General features: G+C 29.9%; 1 protein-coding gene across 1 annotated transcript in view; it reads left to right on the top strand.

Moving 5' to 3' along the window:
- Positions 1–20,608, top strand: part of LOC143228340 (myoferlin-like) — a 134,729-nt gene that overhangs the window by 44,984 nt on the left and 69,137 nt on the right. The window contains 12 exon segments of the mRNA XM_076459609.1: positions 1,946–1,996; positions 2,684–2,830; positions 3,316–3,359; positions 3,488–3,570; positions 3,854–3,957; positions 6,775–6,843; positions 9,931–9,974; positions 11,397–11,473; positions 15,384–15,598; positions 15,779–15,878; positions 16,191–16,393; positions 18,420–18,526. Coding sequence (XP_076315724.1) covers positions 1,946–1,996; positions 2,684–2,830; positions 3,316–3,359; positions 3,488–3,570; positions 3,854–3,957; positions 6,775–6,843; positions 9,931–9,974; positions 11,397–11,473; positions 15,384–15,598; positions 15,779–15,878; positions 16,191–16,393; positions 18,420–18,526 — 1,244 coding nt within the window.

Here is a 20,608-nt window from a genome sequence, read left to right as displayed (position 1 = left end):
GGGTTTTTTGTATTTTTTATTGTAATAAAATGTATTATTATCTTGCATTACAGTTAGCATTCTTTAAATGAGAGACATTATATTACCTGTGTTAAAGAGTACTACTACTTGAAAATAATATATTCAGGGAATTAATCTGTGTTAGTTTTATTTATTGCTATGTAACAAAAACTTGTATTCAGTCTTTATTTTTCACAAGCTCAGTTAATTATAGAATACAGAATTATTTTACACTAAATATCTTGATGAATATCCTGTTATTCTGTGTACCTAATTTTTCACTATTGGGGAAATTAATACTATCCAAAAGTTTCATAATAAAAATAGTGAAATTATACTATGTTAGTTAATTTTTCGAAGTGCATTTTATTAATGACATAGAATACTATGTTATGGTGTTGAAGGGGTCAAAGACCAAATTAGTTTCACTTAGTACTTGAATTTTTTTAACATTTCTTCTAAATATTCACAACTAGTAATTGTATTTTCAGGCTGATAAAGTTTATAAAAAAAACAAAAAAGCATACATTTGGCTAATGCTAAATATAGAAATGTTCATCTTATTATTAATTTTCAAATGGTTAAGCGTACCTTACAGTTTGCATCAGATATACGGTATCCATATTTGTGGGCATAAAAGATGCTTTTGCTTAATTTCAATGATACCTCATTGTGGTATATGATCAGTTGTTATTTGGTATTGAAAAATAAGACCTCCTGACCCCTTTTATCAGAATATTTTTTTGACATTTATAGCTGGGAAAAGGAGACAAAATAACTGTGAAAGTTTTAAAGCTTTGAATTCTGTTCTACTTACCCTATATTTATATTAAATTTCATATTATTTCATTAAACAGTTATGCAAATCAAGTAGATTTACTTGTGAAATACTGTAAGTCTTTTATTGTTGAGTCATATTTCCTCTGTCAAAAACCATGTCACTTTTGCTTCTGAATGTTCTCAGTGTAATGCATTACAGGTGTTGCCTTACAGTTCTGCTTACCCATGCTTCTCCACTTAAGTGTCTTACATGTGACTTATTGTGCCAGTTTCAGGAAAACTAAACTTATTCTACTTTACTAGTTGCTCCAAGCTAGATCTTTGTTGTCGACAGTTTTCTGTAAACTTTGTGCTTTTGTTTGTTATGCTTGGAATTCTAAAGTCAGTGTTAGCTAGCCCTATCATTAAATGGTTTTTAATTTTCTGTAAAAGATTATACAACTCATTCAAATATCTTTAGAAGGCTTATTCACATATTATTCTAGTTTGCAGGGAAATCTCATGGCTACGTTATCAGCCATCTAGTTACCAGATTAGGGCTTTTAATGTTACTTCATCTGCAATTAATATCTTGATGAAATCTTTTGCTATCAAGTGGATATATTTGATATAATTTGAAAGTTAATTGAATTTCATCTTGATATATCACAATATCATGATTTTGGCAATGGAATGAGGTCTGTTGCAGAAAGCACAGATTATGTAGTTTGCCAGGTGTTTGCACAATAAGTCACAAGGAAGGTGCAAAACTGAAAAACTTTGGTGATGCTTGTAATGCACTTAAGTAAAGACATTCACAACCAAGATAAGAGATGTGACTAGCTACCAAAAATATCCTGAGCTTGAGTGTTAAGAGGCAATTACTATTTAAACCAATTAAAACATAATTACACTATAATATTATAGTTTATATAGCATTCAAAATAGATTCAGGGTACTGTAAGATACATCCAGAGCATGGATCCTGTCTGCTGGTTACCAGCAATGCTTCTGATCAAAAGTTGCATGTTCATTGAAATTGTAATAAGGATTCAACAACAAAAGGTTAAACCATTTTGGAGATAATTACATGTTTGAAACTCATTTGAATTCTAAAAATGTAAAATTTATAGGGTCATATCCAAAATTTTATCTAATTTTTATCCCTTTTTTGTTTTATAAATAGGTGAATAATGCTAGGGCTTTGAGATCAAACCTCCTTATTGGATTTTTCAAAGTAAGAAAATATTAACTTTTATGCCATTGTTTTAATTTTAGTTGAAGAAGATTTTTTATATGCTTTAATTATCCTTTCTACTCAACTTGTTAAAGGTTTTTAAAAATGGATATTATTGAAGTTTTATAGGACTTACCCTGAAATATTTTTTTTATCAAGGTTGTATATAAAATTGGGAAAGTATTATGCTACATAATTAATACTAAGTTTTTACATTTGTAATTTGGGTTACACAATTTTAAGACAGCATGTGAAAGAATGCTACATTCTGTCTGGTAACAACATAATATTTAAGGTTTTATTCACATAGTGTTAATTTTCAAAGTAATAAATAACACAAAACATAGACACTGTAGAGTTATGAACATATATTGATATTGTTAAATAATAAGGTAAGTATATAACAGAATGTACAGTATAACAGCTTTAGAACTTTAATTTTAATCAAACATTTGTAATATATCCTTCTGGGATAACAGATTGATATCAGATTAACCTTTCTATATAGGTTCTGTAATTTGGAAAATTTATATGTTAAGAGTAGATAGAATAAAATAAAATGAGTTGAATGGCAAAGTTTAGTTCTGGCATATTGTTATATATAGTTTTTTTTTTGAAAATGACAAAAGTTCCTTTAATGTGAATCATATCACTAAAGCTGAATTTCATCAGCAAATTGTTTTACAGCTTGATCTTGGAATCATTTATGAACAACCACAGCATGCTTTTCTGAATAAGTGGCTGTTACTAGGCAATCCTGATGATGCTATGGCAGGTGCAATGGGCTATTTGAAAGCATCTATTGTGGTACTTGGGCCAGGTGATGAATGCCCTGTAGGTGTAATAAGTTGTATGTTTAGTTTATATATGATAGAAATAATTAGTTATGAAATTAATAATTACACTAGTTTCACATATATATTAAACAAAAGCTTTTCAGAATATTAAGATTATACATGTATCTTATAGAAAGCTGTATTTTAATTATAGTGTAATGTTTATAAGGTAGAACATAAACATAAAAATGAAATAATTCGTGATCACATATTTAACTTTATTTCTCAGTAAAAAATCTCCTTGCTGTTTAAAAAAAATCAATGTTTATAAAAGCTAAAAAGATTGTGTAACCACAAGTATTTGAATTTCCACAATTTACATTTTAATGGAGGAAAAATTGTAATAAGTGGTATGATAACCCTATATAATTTTCAGTAATATAAAAATTAAATAAATTCAGATTCTAGGTGTATCTATCAATGTTGGAGTTTTAATAGATATAAAATTATAAAAACATTTGATAAATGTTTTGTTACCTCTAGAACTTGAAAACACCAGCTAGAAGTGAAGAGGAAGATGTTGAGAGGTAATAAATTCCTAATGTTGCCACGCTTATAAAACATTTCTTTACAGAATTGCTTTTTACTGGATTTGAAATTACATGGTTTGAAGTTTATGGTTTGCTAAAAATGTATATATTTATATTTTCTACAGCAACTTGCTACTGCCAGCTGGAGTACAGCTGCGGCCAGCAGCTTTCATTTTTGACATATACCAGGGTGAAGACTTACCTAGAAGTAAGTGCACTTATTTTCCCTACATAGTATTAGGACTACTTGTCCAGTGTACTTTCATACTATCAGGAAATTAGAATTTCACCAGGAGCTAATTTTGTATTGGGTATTTAAGTTGCAAAAGTTGGACTTCCTACTAAGTTCTCAATGAAATTATTTAAATTTACAGGTTATTGTGGTTTATAAGATTGTGTGTGTGTGTGTCTATATATATATAAAATACCCATTTGTAGAACTTTTAATTATTTAACTGATCAATGTTTTATTATGTTATTTCTTTTACTAGTGGATATGGGCATAATGGAGTCAGCAAGAAAGATCATTGGTACTGGAGATGGGAAGAAAGAACTGCTAGATCCTTATCTAGTAATCAATTTTGCTGGACATCAGGTGAAAAGCTGGAACAACTGAGGATTTTTAGTAATCTAAATCTGCAATTATACATTAATTATTTAATTAATATTTTTAAAAATAATGAAAAAACAAATGAAAAGCTTAAGATTACAGAAATTTGTAAATAAATACACATTTTATTGTCATTTAACATGCTATTTGAGGAGTTCTGTTTTACCCAGGTTTTACTTTTAAAAAAGTATTCCTTTTTACCCATGAAATAGTTTGTGAACTTAATTTGCAAACTAGGCTTGAGCTGTTGAGCTCTGTCTCTTATACAGTGGTATTTCAGGCCAACATTTAAATTTCATGATTTGTGCATCAAATATGATATTTGTATTTAGGCTCTGATGTGTATCATGTTACCAATGCAACAAAAGATCTGTGCTATACAAATTTCATGTATAATTTTATTCTTATACAGATGCAGGACTTTAAATATGGTCTGCGTGTTCTTATCAACTTAAGATTTTGTTTGGTACTGCTCGTTTTTGAGAAATTGACTTACAGGTGGTCATTAATCTCTTATCTTCTTTTTTTACTTTCTACCTGAATGTATGAAAGTATAATTTTCTCAACTTTAATTGTAAAAAGGAAGAAAGAAAAATAACTGGAATGTGGTGGTAACATTTTTCAAGCCATTATGAAAGATTTTAAATTGTAATTTGTTTACAATAGCCAGAGTACCTTATTGTTCATTAGGAATACTTTAAATTTGTCTAGGCTTATGCCTGTTTTAGGATAGACTAAATTAAGATTGTGAATTATTGGGATACTTTATTTATGAAATGTATATGTGTGTGTGTGTGTGTGCATTGATATAGATTTAATTACACTGTTAACTGTTAGGGAGTTAAGTTTATGTGCCATGTACTTAGTTTAGGGACTTTTGCAGAGTTATCAGATATGTAAATTTAGTACATTGTGCTTCAATTTGAAGGATAGACTTAGTTTGATTTATTATGTTAAATACAGTGTTAACATGTATTTAGTTACAGGCATATGTACAGTGTTACTATGTGTTATACATATAGTGCTTAGTTTTTAACTCCATTTAGTTATTATGAGTTCAGTAGTAAGTTGTCAGGACACCTTAGCAGTATTTTTAGATCTTGAAGATGTCTCAAACAGAGTTCAGCTACCCATCTTGCTGACAACATGCTCATAATAGGCATCTGTGGAACATCTGTTTGATGAGTTGTTGCAAAATTCACTACCATAAAATGCATCATTAAGCTAGGAGTTGGTATTCATTCTGTTCCAACATCAGTATTGCCCTGCTTCATGAATCACCTCTCTTTTCAGTACTATTCATTATCTAGATGGGATTGAAAAAGTATATAACATGTTAAGAAATTGAAGAAATAGAACCAGATTTGTAAGATATATATACAAGTTTTTTAATCATATTGAATAATATGGTATTAACTTATACACGTATAAAACACATGCAAAACAAAATAGAGTAAATTAAAAGAACTAAGGTAAAACTAAAGGATGATTGAAATAAAATAGTTATTAGATACCTAAAATCAAACATACTGGCTTGCTGGTCTTGCAGATGAAAGTATCACATGAATTGGTATTGACTGGTGGAGATACAGAAAAATTATTTCTTAAACAAACACAAGACTCCTATCAACAACTTCAAAAAGCTGTAGTCTATTGATTAAGACAGAGAGTTACACAGTTTAATGAACCTGTTTCTATAAGTGGCTATTTATGTCCTTTTATCATCCTTCTTAAAAGTTATTGCACAGAATTAAAGCATACTATTTTATAGATCCACTCCAAGAGATAACAAACATTGTTCCACCATGAAATTGTACAGAGGTACATGGTAATAGATGTTGAAAGCATACATTCGATTTCTATAATAGATACAAGAGGTGCTAATTTATAGAAAACTTTTATAATGTTAATTTTATCATACTACTTGTCTTGTGATGATAGCTTTAGGAAGTATCCCATAAATTCCTCAATAAAGAAAAGGAAGTGCATGTGGATGCAAAACTCAGAAATGTGTGTGTGTTTCAGTATGCTTAAAACGTGTATCATAAACTTGTGTAAACAAACACTTTATACTACCTCTATGATAATGATAGTTTTTTTCTTTCTGTTAACCTAAGTTTTACTTTTTAAGTTATGATATATTTCATCATTTTTCACTCCTGTTCCATGTTTTCCTTTTTTCTTTTTCAATAATGTCATTTTAGTTGGCAATTTAATTGTTTTATTTTCATTCATCCTGCATTTTTTACATCATTTCATCCATTAGCAACCATTTTGATTAAAAAATTATTTTCTTAGAAGGAAAAGCCTAAGTTCAAGTGAAACAATCTTTAAATTATTTACATATAGAAATTAAAGCATTACAAAATAATAGGCACTTCCCATAATTAAGAAAAACTTATTTTTTTCTATAAATTTAGAAAAACATCAGCAAATTACACAGTATTTCAAGAACTGGATTAGATTTTGCTTATTTTTTGTTGAAAATTCTGAAAAGCTAATTCAGGGCTGTGTTAGTGTACCTAATTTTGAAATGATAGAGTTAATTGGGAGATAACTAGTAAATGCCAACCATTGCCAACTTTTGTGTTAATCTTACTGGAAATTACAGCTGAAAGGGTGAGCAAGTTTGGTGATGAGATTTGATTCAGCAGACTATGAATCAAGTATTCCAAATACAAGATCCTATCAGGCCACAAACTGGACTAGACAATAGGTGAAAGTTTATTAAAATATTTTTGTAAGAAACTTGTGAATTTTCCTTAAATAGTGCAAAATAGTACAATGATGATTTTTTTTTAGATTAAATCAAAAATAATGTACTGTGATGACAACCCTCATTGGAATCAGAAGTTGTTGCTTGGATTTCAGGTGAGTGTTAAAAATGGTTTGTTTCTTGCTTGGTACAGGACTTCATTTAATGAGTACTAAAGTTTAATTATCTATACCTTTTGAACATTAAATGTGAAAATGTCAATGAGTTTGCTACTCTGTGAAAAATTTCGGTGTTAGACCATGCACAGTTAGCAAGATTTTAGTAAATACTTTTTGAATGGATAAGTTCTGTGAATATAATACTGTATTAGTAAGTATAAGCTCGAACAAACCCCATGTTAGGCATTGTTCTATACACAAACTTATGAATGAGAATCCACATAAACTGGCTAGTGATATGCCATGTTACAGTGTTTAATTAGGAGGGTCACAAATTTTTTTTTTGAATTTAATTGTTTTTTCTTCTAAGTACATAACTATTTGATAAGATTTAAAAATAAAGTTATTTTTCTCTGAAAATTTAAAGAATCTGTAAAAAATGAATTTAAAATTAAAATCTCAAGCTAACCATTTTTGTTGCATTAAGAACATTTATATTTTTATGGTTTATTTCAATTTTCTTGTTAAAAACTCACAAATGTTTTTTCAAACGAAAATATTATACACAATTATAGAAATGAGACCATTTCCAGTCTTAAAATTACAGTAAAATATGTATAACTTACTGTACAGGATAAAAATTAGTAAAAAATCCCAATTAGACTGGAAAACAATCTTGTACATTATACATGTTTCAACTTATATAACTGCATCAACTCATGAGTGTACTGTTTTGCAAAGAAATATTTATTTATGTAGTTACCATCTACTGATAACATTTCCATCAGGTCCTTCATCCTTATTCAATATTTTAAATTTACTTTTGAAAATTTAGTTATCTAAATAGATTCACATGAATTCATACTAATCAAATTTACAGGTTGTACTAAAATAACAGTTTTTCCCATTGAAATGTGTATTTAGTTTCATTAATTGGTTCTCCTAAAGGGAAAATAGTAATATTATTGTCTTTAACATTTCTTTTATGTTTATTTCTTCTGAATTTTAAATTTCTTTTAGTTTGTCTTATATATCGTTCTTCCCATTACATCGATTTTATCATTAACTGTATTAAGTATTTGGATAACTGTGTTTATCAGTTGGTGTATTGAAAAAATGTTTATTTGTTTTTAAATTGTTTCATTATTTAACAAGATAAGGCAGGTGTAAAAAAATAGTACCAAACATTCTTTTTTACTTTTTTCAGCAAATGGTTTTAACTTAATATTTTTGTCTCCTTGTTGTTAGTTTTTGACAGCTCTGCCAACAATATCAAGATTAAAACCTTTTTCTACTGTTATGTACTTAATTTATAATAACTCATTGTTAATATCATCCTGTTTACAATATAAATTTAGTATCCTATCCACATAAGAGATAAAAACACTAGCTTTTGAGATTCAGTGTGACAAGGTTGTTGGTGTGGGGGAATGATTACAGAGAAAAGTTTACAATAAATGGTAGTTTCCAGTTTATCCTTGTTTTTGGTTGTTAAAAATTTCATAAAAGGTGAACAACAATTTGTCTCAACTTCATAATTAAATCTTATAGAATTACCAATCTTATTATGATAATTTGCAAAATTAGCTAATTCATCTTTACTGTGCTGCCAAATAAAAAAATGTGTCATCAACATGCCTTAACCATATTTCATGTTTTGTATTCACTTTTTATAGTGTTTCACTTTCAAAATTGTCCATAAATAAAATAATAATGGAAATAAGAGGAGAACCCATAACTAAATCTTTGTTCTGTTAATAAACTTTGCTGTTAATTTGGTAAAAGAGTTTTTAACACATACCTCTACCAGGTTAATAATATCCATTATTTCTAAGACAGAATTCTTATATTTTACTTTCTTTATTACTATTTCACCTGTAATAGAACATAGTAGTGAAATGAAACTGAATACATGATTAAATGAGAAAACTGTAATTTTAACACAACTTGGAAATATAATTAGCATGAATTTATGTGAATCTATTGAGATAATAAAATGTAAAAAAACTTAAATTTAATTTATTGAATAAGAATGATAGATCTAACAAAAATGTTGTCAGGAGATGGCATGAAATTCTTGTAAATTGGTTATCTGATAAACTATATAAGTAAGTGTTATTTTTTCACAAAATAGTATGTTCCTGAGATGAAGCAGTAATATATGTTAAAATATGTATAGTGTATGATATTGTTTTACAGTTTAATTGTTTTTTTTAATTAAAATTATCCTGTACAGCAAGTTATTTGTATTTTTTTGTGATTTTGAGTCTAGAATCAGTCTAATTTTTAGAACTGTGTATAAAATATTTGTTTTTTGCTAAAAAAATTAACTTTTTAATGTTAAACATTACATAAGTGCCAAGGAATTTTAATTTTCTTGTTAATATGTTTAGGAATAGTAATAATATTCTACAGTTTGTAAAAGTTATGTTAAGATTTTAAACTGTTTTTATGGTATATGAAAGTGGAAGATGTTATAACAACATAAAGATTGTGTTTATCTTTTAAAGCACAGTTTAAAATGTTGTGCATGTTTTTGTGATTAAAATGAAAGATCTGGAATTATTACATTTGTAAAATACTGAATGCATTGACAGATTGCTTAATGTAAAAAATGAGGTATTGTTATGTTTGTGCACTGTATTCTTGTGAAGTGTAAAATATAAATGCATATTAAGCATAGTTATATACAGTTATGTCATCTTGTTTTTAGAGTACATAAAGAAACTAAGTCAAGTGATAGCAAGAAAATCAAAATTTATATTTTCTTCTGGTACATCAAGCCATGGTAATTTTCAAGTCATAATGTGTGTTAGAGATAAAATCTAGAAGTTATCTGAAGAGTCACTTAAGATTTCTTCTAGCTGTCTCTTTTTAGTTAGAAACAAGGTGTGGCCAAGAACATAGCTTCCAGATTGTGAAAAGAAGAGTATTTTAATTGGTATTTGTGTTAAAATATTCACTTTCTGGTATTTTTGGCATCATTATTATTATTATAACTAGTGGTGCTTCTGATTTTTATTTTTCTTGGTGTTTGAATAAGCATTGCCTGATTCAGTTTTAACAAATTGTTTGTTGTTTCAGTTTCCCTCAATGTGTGAAAATATTAAGCTTGTAATTAAAGATTGGTAAGTAAAGTTTTAACATTTTAATTTTAGTTAAATAAAGAAAACTATAAATTTTTTGTTCAGTTATAGACTGACTTGAGTTTTTTTTTTGTAATGTCTAGCTCAAAAGAACAAATACTTGAATTAAAATTCTATATTAGAGAATATTCCTTCAGAATATTAGACTTGGTTAACACACATATATGTATATATACATAATGTTTTAGGATTCAAATTATTTTGAGTCTTAGAAAGTTGTTCCTAAATTACTTAAGAGATCTTTTCCATTTTATTTAGTCAAATATTACCAATAGCACCATTTATTTAATGGAGGTTTTTATATAAGTTAAAGTGCTAAATTAAAAAAAAAATTAGTTTAAAAAAATAACAAGACTTATTGTCCTCTGAATCTTACTTCGTTCTACATAGGGTTTAAGCACCAACTTATGTGCATTAATTGTATCTTTATACCTGTCTAAATTAGCTTTAAACAGAAATTATCACAAATTTCAAAACACATTATTCTCTGCTGATATTTTCTTAATATCTTGTGACAATTAGTATGGGAATTATCTTTTTGAGACTTAAGTTCATGTTGCTTAATTGGTAAAATGTAGGTATTAGAACACTAGTGTGAGCTGAGTTTTCTGGTGTTAAAGCCTTATTGAGAGCAGACATTTTAACATCTTAATCCAATGGCACACAGCAATCATCTCATCCTCCAATGGCCATTTAAATTTAGTATATGATAAACCACCTGTGTATGTGCTTGTATATAGGAGCCAGGCTGATGTATATAATCGGACTGTGTAGTTGTTGATGGTTGTTATGCTGTATATTAGCTGTTTTAGAATGCTGAATGAGGGTGGTGGGTAATTTACTGGTCAGGATAGATGTTGTTTGATTGGGTCTTGAGTCCTGGTAACTCAGTTGGCAGATCTTATAAGACTAGTATGAGTCAACAGCACTGAGTTTAAGCCTTCATCAGGACAGATTTTTAACATCCTTATCCATCATACAAGGTGGGCCATTCTGAACCCCTCAATAAATTAAACTAAATTAAATAAAAAAATTTCTCTTTGTAAATAACTGAACATGTATGATCACTTTATTAGTTTAATTTTACAAATATTCAGTGTCCACTAATTAAAACATTCATGTATAATATTAAGCTTTTTACACAAAGTTGCATAAAATACAAAATAACTAATGCTTATGAATTCAGAATGTTTACTGGGTGCCATTGTTCTTTATTTGAAGGCATTCATGGGATGTCAGTTTTTTGCATCTAGTATTGTTTTTGTTGGACAATATTTTAAGTTTACTTACCACCTGAAAAAGGCCTCAGCAGACAGTTCTAAACTTTTAACCAAAAATAATAGGATGTAAAAAAATCATTGTTAGCATTCTTTATTGTTCTTTGATATGTTAATTTTTCCATAGGGACAGACTTACTGAAGATGATGTTATTGCATCTGCACAGATTGCTCTTCCATCAATTTCTGCTCCTGGGGACACAGGTATATTGTCATAACATTACATGATTTTGTTCTAAAGAAAAGAAAATATGCAATTTTATGACATCGTGATAAAATATTTTATTTATTTAATGTAGGAAACAAACTGATGTGGTTGTAAGGTTGTTAGAGATCAGTTACGTTGTATAGTTTGTTTGACAATATTTTCAATTTACACTAAAACATTCATATATATGAATTTTCAGATTTGGACTATTTAGTGTGTTGATAGTTCTTCGTTCTACTAACTGATGAAATACATCCAATGTAATGTATTAGTATATACAGGCATGTGGTATTTTGCTTATCCAGGTAAAATATGAAATTATGAAGAAATTGAATTTTATACTGGTCTATTCATAATGTAATTATCTATGGTATTTTTATTTGGGGGTGGAGGAGTAATTTAAGAATAGTGTGTGCGTGTTGTGGACTAGGGCATATATCTTTGAACAAATCTCCTGAAACAAAGAAGGAAACAATCGGTGTTATATTTTCCTTTTTATTCAGAAAATTTTAAATAGTAAACTCTGTTGTAGTATGTTGCTTAGCAGAACATGTGTTGCTAAGAGGTGTGAATAAATGCATAGAGCATTTATCAGGAAATTTATTTTTACTGACTACATGGTACAGTTGTTCACAGGGGATGCAAAATTATTTCTTTTTGGTACTAAAAAAAGAATAGATGCATATTATTGATCTTGTAGTGGTCAGTTCTAATGAAAATTTATGTCTTTTGATTCCAATATGATATCTTACATTTGTTCAAATAATAACTTTTTTTTTGTTCAATGCTGCTTTTTGTAGGCACAATATTTGTTATTGCTTCTATCCTTGAAACTATCACCCTCAATTTGAACATAATTCAGCTGCTCTGTAACATGCAAATAAGTGTGTGCAACCCTTCACCTGAGAGAATGACACACCTTCTTGTTCCAACTGGCTTACTCTTTACTGTATAAACCAATCTTCACTTCTTAATTTGGCATAGTAGAGATCAGATGTCTACAGATTTTTGTTGTTGTTAAAGTTCTTCAGTCTATGTTCTTTTTTTGTGTTGATTACTTAATTTTTCTTCTTATTATGAATTTGTTATTTTCAATTAATTTAATATTAGTTCAACAAACAAAAGACGGTAAGTATATATATTTCTTCTATTTGGGAAGCCTCCTACAGTTGAATATGAACTCAGAAATTCCAGTCACTATGACCAAAGTAGTGCATACTTCTATAACAACTGCTCTGTTTCAGGCTGCTTTAGGTTTTGCACGTTTGGCTAAGAAGATCTCATTGTTAGTCAGAAGAGAGCTTGAATCTATCATGAGGCTAATAGCTTCTCCAGACCCAGACAGGACATTTCTTTACTGTGGAGTCTGGTCAGAATGATGAAGATTTAGAAGCTTTTTTCTCCTCCTTCCCATGCTGTGCAGTTCAAAGTTTTTCTGGTGGATGCTCCCAGGCTGCCTTTGCTCTTTCTAGATATAGTGTGTTACAGTTTGGCTGTATCTCTGGTTTCATATGACTTCTCTTCTTCTCTCCTACATTTGGCACCTTCCTCAGAATACCTCGTTCCCCCCTCCTCTTAAGATATCAGAGTACTTGCTGACCAACTTCAGTTATGTTCTCTTTGATCATAAGATCAATATGATTCAACATATCATCAAATGGATTTTCTGTTTTTGGACTCCTAACAGCTGAAGTAATTGATTCAGATTTGGGGTTCAGACTTTGATACTTATGTGAGGTTCTCCCATGTCCAATTTTTCTGCTTCCATTTGTCCTTAACCACACTCCTGTAGTATTTTTTTTCTTCTTCCCTTTTCATAGAGGCTAAATCTACTAATCTTCTGCAGGGGATACTCGTAACCTTGTTTTCCCCACATTGGTGCATTTATTTTCCTTGGCCCTTTCCTTACAACCATGGCTTTTCTGTTGTTGGGATCTCCTAGATAGGGACACTGTTTTAACTTATGCGTGACTGCCCATAGCCTACCTATGACATTTTCGAATGGTTTCTTTTTTTTATGTAGGTCAATTTTTGGAAATATTTACTTAAATAATTGGAGTTGTGAGTGGAAGCTGCTCATCACTACTCCTCCATTTCTACCTTGGTATCTTGATTTTTGCATCCTTCACCTGATTCTGGTCATATTTCTGTTTCATGTCCTCCTGCTTCAGTCCCATTATTTGTTCCTCTTTCCCATGTTATGGTGGTGAGTTATTGTATTATTGACTACCATTGGTACTAGTGACTATCCCATGGATTCTGAAAAGGTAGAAGCACAGTTAGCTGGGTTCATGCACCTATTGCATGATTTCGTATTGGATAGTTGCTTTAAACCCCTTATCACTTTGGAAACTGCATGCTATGATTCATAGTATGTCACATTGTTTGTGTCATATTTCATTCCAGAAAGAAAACTAGTGGATTAAATTGTTTAAAACTTGACAAAAACTTTCCTAAGAGTTTGTAGTTTTAGAAAAATAAAACATTTAATTTTGAAATTTTTCTACAGTTTGTACTTACACTTAGGATAATTCAGCTGCATGATGATTTTTGTATGAAAATAGTACTTTTAATCTTATAATTTTTAATTTTCATCAGTATAATCTTTAGGACCTAGTAAATGAATATCAAAATTTTTGCCTTGGGTAAATATTTTTCTTTTTTTTATATCACTAAATATATACAAATATATATATGTACATACCTTTTAACTCTTCATAGAAACCTTCTAAAATAGTCGTATTTTTCTTATATGCATAATTTCAAGTATTTATCTTTTTACTTACACTTTATTTTTAATATTCCTTTCAAAAGCCTTATTTATCATCATTTATGCCTATACATTAATTGATACCCATGGGGCTTATGAAGGTATTTATGGAGACTCCCTGCAGAGATATGTTGTTAAAACAAGATGGTGCCTGGACTGGAGTTGACCTACTGAGTACCCTACCCATTTTTAACCATAGGGCACTTACATAGATATATATATATATATTAAATAAATAAATAAACTAAGGAACCACCACTCTACAGTCTCTTGAAGTTTGTTTCCCAGTAGTTTTGGAAAGTAGCTGGACTATCCAACACATCAACAGTCGAGGATGTGCTTCTTTTTTCTGCCCAATTCAGCAACACATGCTTTCACAATGGGTGAAGAGTATGCCTAATTCAGATGTGGTTCAGTGTTTGATGAGTATGTTCTTTTAGAAAGAGAAGTTATATTTTTTGTATGTTTTCTGAAGGGTGTTCTTCTACATACATTTTGTTTTGGTCTGTCCACCAGATCGAGAGGGGATTATATAAATTATTTGAGAGGAGGTAAGATATTGTATTGGAAGTTAATATTTTGTTCTTACTTCCAGTGCCTCTTTTTTGCTTAATATTGAGATGAAGATTAGATTTTATAGTAAAGAGGAAGCCAACTGTAATAGGAGTGTGTGTCACACTCTCCTATTAGTGGAGGGTTGTCATTTCTATTCTATAATGTAGTTGAATCACATCAAAATGTGAGACCAGTGGGAGTTTCAAGATTTATGGAAAGTGAAACAAATTGTGCATATAGAAAGTAGCACTCAATGAGAAAATATTTTATGTGACAGCAGATGTGTCTTTATTGGAATTATATTTCAAGTGTAAGAAAATATTAACTTCTGAAATTGTAATGTTGTCTTTGAAAATTTAACGACAATGTAGTAAAATGAAGTTTAGACTATTAAATGAACTGAAATGTAAAAATGGTTAATTTATACAGAGTTAGCTAAATGGATGATATTTTCTTTATAAAGGAAGTTTAAAATGTTCCAATTTTTTGCTTCTGCCTATGTCTTAATTTTAAAGTTTAGTCTACAGTGCCTAGTATTCTGTAGTATGTAGATTGTTATTCTCACGTGCTGTACTCTTCAGGTTTCTTACCCTGCTTTGGACCAAGTTGGGTTAATTTCTATGGATCACCTCGAGAATATACAGATCTAGGTACTGAGTATGATGATCTTAACCTAGGTAAAGGAGAAGGTTGTGCATATAGAGGGCGTGTAATGCTATCTCTGCGGACCAACATTGGTGCTTATCCTGATGTGACTTCATTTTCAATTGAAGATGATGACGTTCACCGAGTAGAGGCAGGTGTTTTTTAATAAGTTGTGTAATATATTTGTCTGTTATGATTATTTAAAAAATACTTTAGGTCTGTGTATGAGTTGTTTTGTCTTGTTATAATTAAGTAACTTTACAAAAGTATGCAATGTTTCTTTATAAGCTACAAAAGTTATCGCATGAATTCTAGTTCCTATTTGTTTCAGCCTTTCTGTAGAAGAAGAAAGTATAGTTTACATGCAGCTTTCATTGATGCAACAATGATTAGTGTGATTGATACTCCTGTGGAATTTGAGGTGTCTATTGGTAAGCTGGTTTTATTAAAGACTTTCTGTCAATTTTTATTGTAAATGGGCTTTTATAGAGATATTTAAGGAACAAGTTTTATAGAGTTGCACGTTTTTAATTGATAGTTATTTGTAGTAACATTGAAATTTTTGAGAAGAGTTTCAATATATATGTTAATATTTGATTAACTTGATAGAATTTATGCTGCGAATATAATGATTTGATAATATTTTAATATTGTATCTATTACATATGTAGTGTAATGTGTGGTTATTTAAAATGCATGAAGAGTGACATTAAGCTTCTCTTTTTTTAATTTTTTTATCTCAGGTAACTTTGGCAACAAATTTGAATACACCCTAACTCCAAGCCCTTCAACAACTCAACCTACTAATGCTGTTTTTGATGGCTGTAGATATTACTTTTTACCATGGAAAGAAACTAAACCATGTGTAGTCATTTCATCACAATGGGAAGATGTTAGCTTCAGGCTGGAAGCCATGAACATGTTGACTAATATCGTTGATTCATTGGTGAGTAGAATATTGGTTACTGTGTTTAACTGTTACTTATCCCCCTCTTGGAGAGATTCCCTAGGTTGGTAAAAATCATTGTACATGTAGCAGTAAAAAAAAATATTGTAAGGAGTCAGATGGTTGTGAGAGTTTTATCCTGAATTGTTTTATGTATACATGTGGCTGTAGCTTAATTTCTTAAAAGTAAAATAAAAATGTTTAAACATGCCAGATGGCTATATGAAATAGAAAATAAATATTATGTAACTTTTGACTGCTTAATGGCTACTTTTAAGTTTAAATCATAAAAGGTGTGTCTTTCTAGACTAAACAATACATAGAATATTTAAAAAATTTCAATGAAAACAGCAAATAACATTAGTTAAGTATTTATTTATTCTATTTTATGTTGTGGTTTATGCTCTATTCAATGAGCTTTGACATTCACAAACCCTTGAAAAATGCACAAGCTGAAATGTCTGATAAAATAAACATTTATCTGAAATTATTGTCTTCATTGAAAATGGTTTCCACTCTTCAGTTAGCACTGAATGTTTTAAAAAACTTTATATATAAATACTCATCATTAGAATTTGAGATCGTGCATTAAACAGAATGCAAGGCGTATTTTCAGAGTTTTTGTGAAATAAAACATTTTGATATTTTTTGGCTTTGTTGCACAGCAAGTTAACCCTATTGCTCCCAGCTAATCTGTCAGAGAGAAGGTAATGTTGCTTTCATTATAAAACTAAGTGTAGTGAATGAAATTGTTTAAACTTTGATGGGAGCATTCCTAAAAGTATATAATTTCAGAAAAACAAAACATTTACTTTTGAATTTTCTACTATTGATTAAAGCATTTCTTACTTTACTATGCTCTTTCACCTGCAAGGTGATTGGATATGATTTTTATCATAAAGTTTTAACACTTTGTGAGTATCTCTAAAACCTCATTAATGAATTTTTAAAGTTTTTAACATAAATATTTATATTTTATTTTTTATTTTGTCTACTATATCACTAACTTTATCTATTAACATCAGCATACAGATTCTAAAGTCCAGATTTTTCAAAACAAGTGGATCACCTGACATGAAAACTACAACTTAAATATATTTTTAAAGGTCTTCTCTGAAATAAAGTAATTAAAACATAGATAACATAAAAATTATAAGGTATCAGCATTCTTGGTTAATGACATGGATGAGCTGCACATGCAAATGCATAAATAGCAACTTTAATTGTTTCAGAGGTAAAAAGTTGAATGAGGCTTTTGATGTCTTACCAATGAAACAGTTGTGTATTTGCAATTCATCTGTTTTTTCCATTATTATGTTTAGTTCTGTTGTATTGACTTGAATAAATATGTGATTAAAATATGCCAGACAGAAATGAATTTAAAAATGATGCCAGGGACAACAGGGTTAGATATAAATGATGACTACAAAGACATAGCAGAACTGGGACAAAAAATTTGGAACAAAACTATACATTGTTGAAAATTAATAAATGATGTGATATAAGAGGTAGAATTAAAAATTTATAAAAATGGAAAGCATTTCCATAGTGAATTTGAAAGAGTAGCAATGGCATTTATCAAATATAAAGTTTAGAAGAGGTGTGGTGATGATGTGGCAAGGCATTGAGTTTCAATCCAGCAAGAATTTATCAAAGCTGACACTGGTTGGATGCATTCTTTGCTGTAAATATGGTACATATTTAGCATCTAAAGCTGTGTTTTGTTTCAGACTTTTATGACAACATAATGTTCACAATGAGAACTTAGGGACAGTTCACTACTTGTGTTCAATCTAACCTATCATATAATTACAATATATTTTTCATCATTTGACAAATATATCAAAACTTTCTTTATAACTGTTGTACATATATCTAATAATAATAATGTGCATTCTAAAGTGTAAATAGATAAAAGAAAACTTACATTTAAGAGGAATAAATTTAAACCTTTTTTAATAGGTTTGTAGAGACAATGTTTTAGTTAGAAAGAAACAAATTTTATATTTGTAATTTTTCTTCTCAGGAAACCAGCCTCAATAATGTTAGAAAAGGCTTAGATGCTGGAAAACCTATTACAGAATTAGCAGTTGAGTTTGTAGCCATGTTGAATCAGCTGATCTTTGATGCAGAGTGAGTCATGTGATTCATATCAGATAAAATCTTTTGTTCACGTTAAAGAAATGTACAGGATTAATAGAACAATTATTTCTCACATAAGATTAATTGTAACTTTAAGCGTGTGCTTCAATTGAAAAATTATCAAATCAGAGTGTCAAATTACAAAGATTGTACAAATGCATTACCATTATAATATTATCTGAAGCATTTGGAAATGTAATATATAAAGACTGAAAACTATGCACAAAAATTAAAATGCAAATAAAATTTTTGTTGTAACAACAAATTTTTATTTTTCCTGCTGATCTGTAAAGATAGTGCTGAATCTAAGGGTGGGACGTGGAGCAATACTGCCAGGGATGCAGTAATGGTGGAGTTCCAGTAAATATATAGCATGTTTTTTTTGTGTGTTTTTTTTCTGAGTGGATCCATTCAAAACAAGTTGTTAACCTCTTTTTGTTCAGTGTCATTCTTTTGCTCATTATTTCATGGCATAAAGTAAGTAGTGCTCCTCCCACCTTCATAATTTCTTTTGACATCCTTCTGGTTTTATTCACACTAAACTCATTTGGTAGATTTTGGTATTATGGGTCCCCTCAATTCAGGTATCTTTTTTGGCCCTGTAGGTTCTTTTAAATCTATTTACATCTGATCAGGTTATCTAATGAGTAATAAGTCTCAATTCAAAGTGCAAGTGAATCAACATGTATTGAATGTTTTAAATATCAGTAAGTTGATTATAATTTTTCCATAAAATTCACAATTCTTTCAATAATAATAAACTTGAAGTGTAGCGGTGAGAGGCTATGAATAGTATGTTAGAAGAACATTATGAATTTTTAATTATTAGTAATAATCTGAAGGTTCACAACTCACTACAAACACAACAGAAGGAATTGTGGTGAAAACTTCTAAAGAACATTGCCAGTGACTCTTGTGGAAGTGCACTGCAGTGAAGGATGAAGAGGTTTTGTTATGTGGATTGTCAAGTGACCATTTGAGATTCGCATGTTGCATAAATGCTTGTAAGCAATCAGACAATTAAATGTAGCATCAGGCTTCAAGATGAAAAGAGCCTTCAGGCTTTTACCTATGTTTCACTCTCCTACTGCACAAGTGTTTTTTTTTTTGGGGGGGGATATGGGCATCTCTTGTACCTCTAATTTCTTTGGGATGAGCACATATGAAAGTCCCTTCAGTGGTCACTGTGTGACCAATGGATCATGCATTCTGATCCTTTGGATCATCATGGCTCATCACTTAGGAGCAACATCATCAATTGCAAATTGTGGCTGGATAAGAAAAATACTGCTATTGGGGTGCCTTCTCCATCACTTAGTCCCAAGATCTTTCTGTTCAGAGATGGGAAACATATCTTCAGGATAAGGAGTTTCAGAGTACTTGAACAGATAATGAGTCTACCCTCCACATTAACGTTCTCAAACTTTTGCAGTATAATGGAAGTGAAATATTGTCATGATACGTTCTGACACTTCCACAATGATATCTCGGATTTCTCATCAAGGAGGCACATGTTCTTAAAACTCTCAGTTTGAGTTTTCAATTATTGATTTTATCACAACTCATTGGAACTCTTAATTGTAGTTGTTTTAGTCTCCAGTATCTCATCCTTAAGCATTGGCAGTAGATGTGTTCAGGCAGATACTGGACAAATTTACACTTGTATACCTTTCCCCAGATTTGGCTGTTGCCCTTTGTTCTGACTATGGTTCATTCTATTCCTTTCAAGTTCTCTGGGTTACACCATAATGGCCCTCTCAAATATGGTTTTTGCTTCTTTAGCAGTATCTGTTGATACATCATCTATCAGACATTCTCCACCCAGATGTTTGGAAACTTGATCTTCATGCTTGGAAGTTATACTGTCCTTTCCTGACACAAGAGTTTCACTCTTAAGGTTTCTCTTCATTGGCCAACCATGACCCACTTATCAACGAAAATGGAATATTTATCATCAGTAGTTTATTAAAAGAAAATTAAACCATTTTCACCCTGTAGTATCTACTATATCCCATTTTATGATTTGAGAAGGGTTTTACTTCATCTACAATGGCTTTATATAAGACATTCTTA

This window comes from Tachypleus tridentatus, chromosome 10 (genome assembly GCF_004210375.1).
Source record: "Tachypleus tridentatus isolate NWPU-2018 chromosome 10, ASM421037v1, whole genome shotgun sequence".
In the NCBI taxonomy this organism is placed as follows: Eukaryota; Metazoa; Arthropoda; class Merostomata; order Xiphosura; family Limulidae; genus Tachypleus; species Tachypleus tridentatus.
This window is presented reverse-complemented; position numbering and strand designations above follow the sequence as displayed.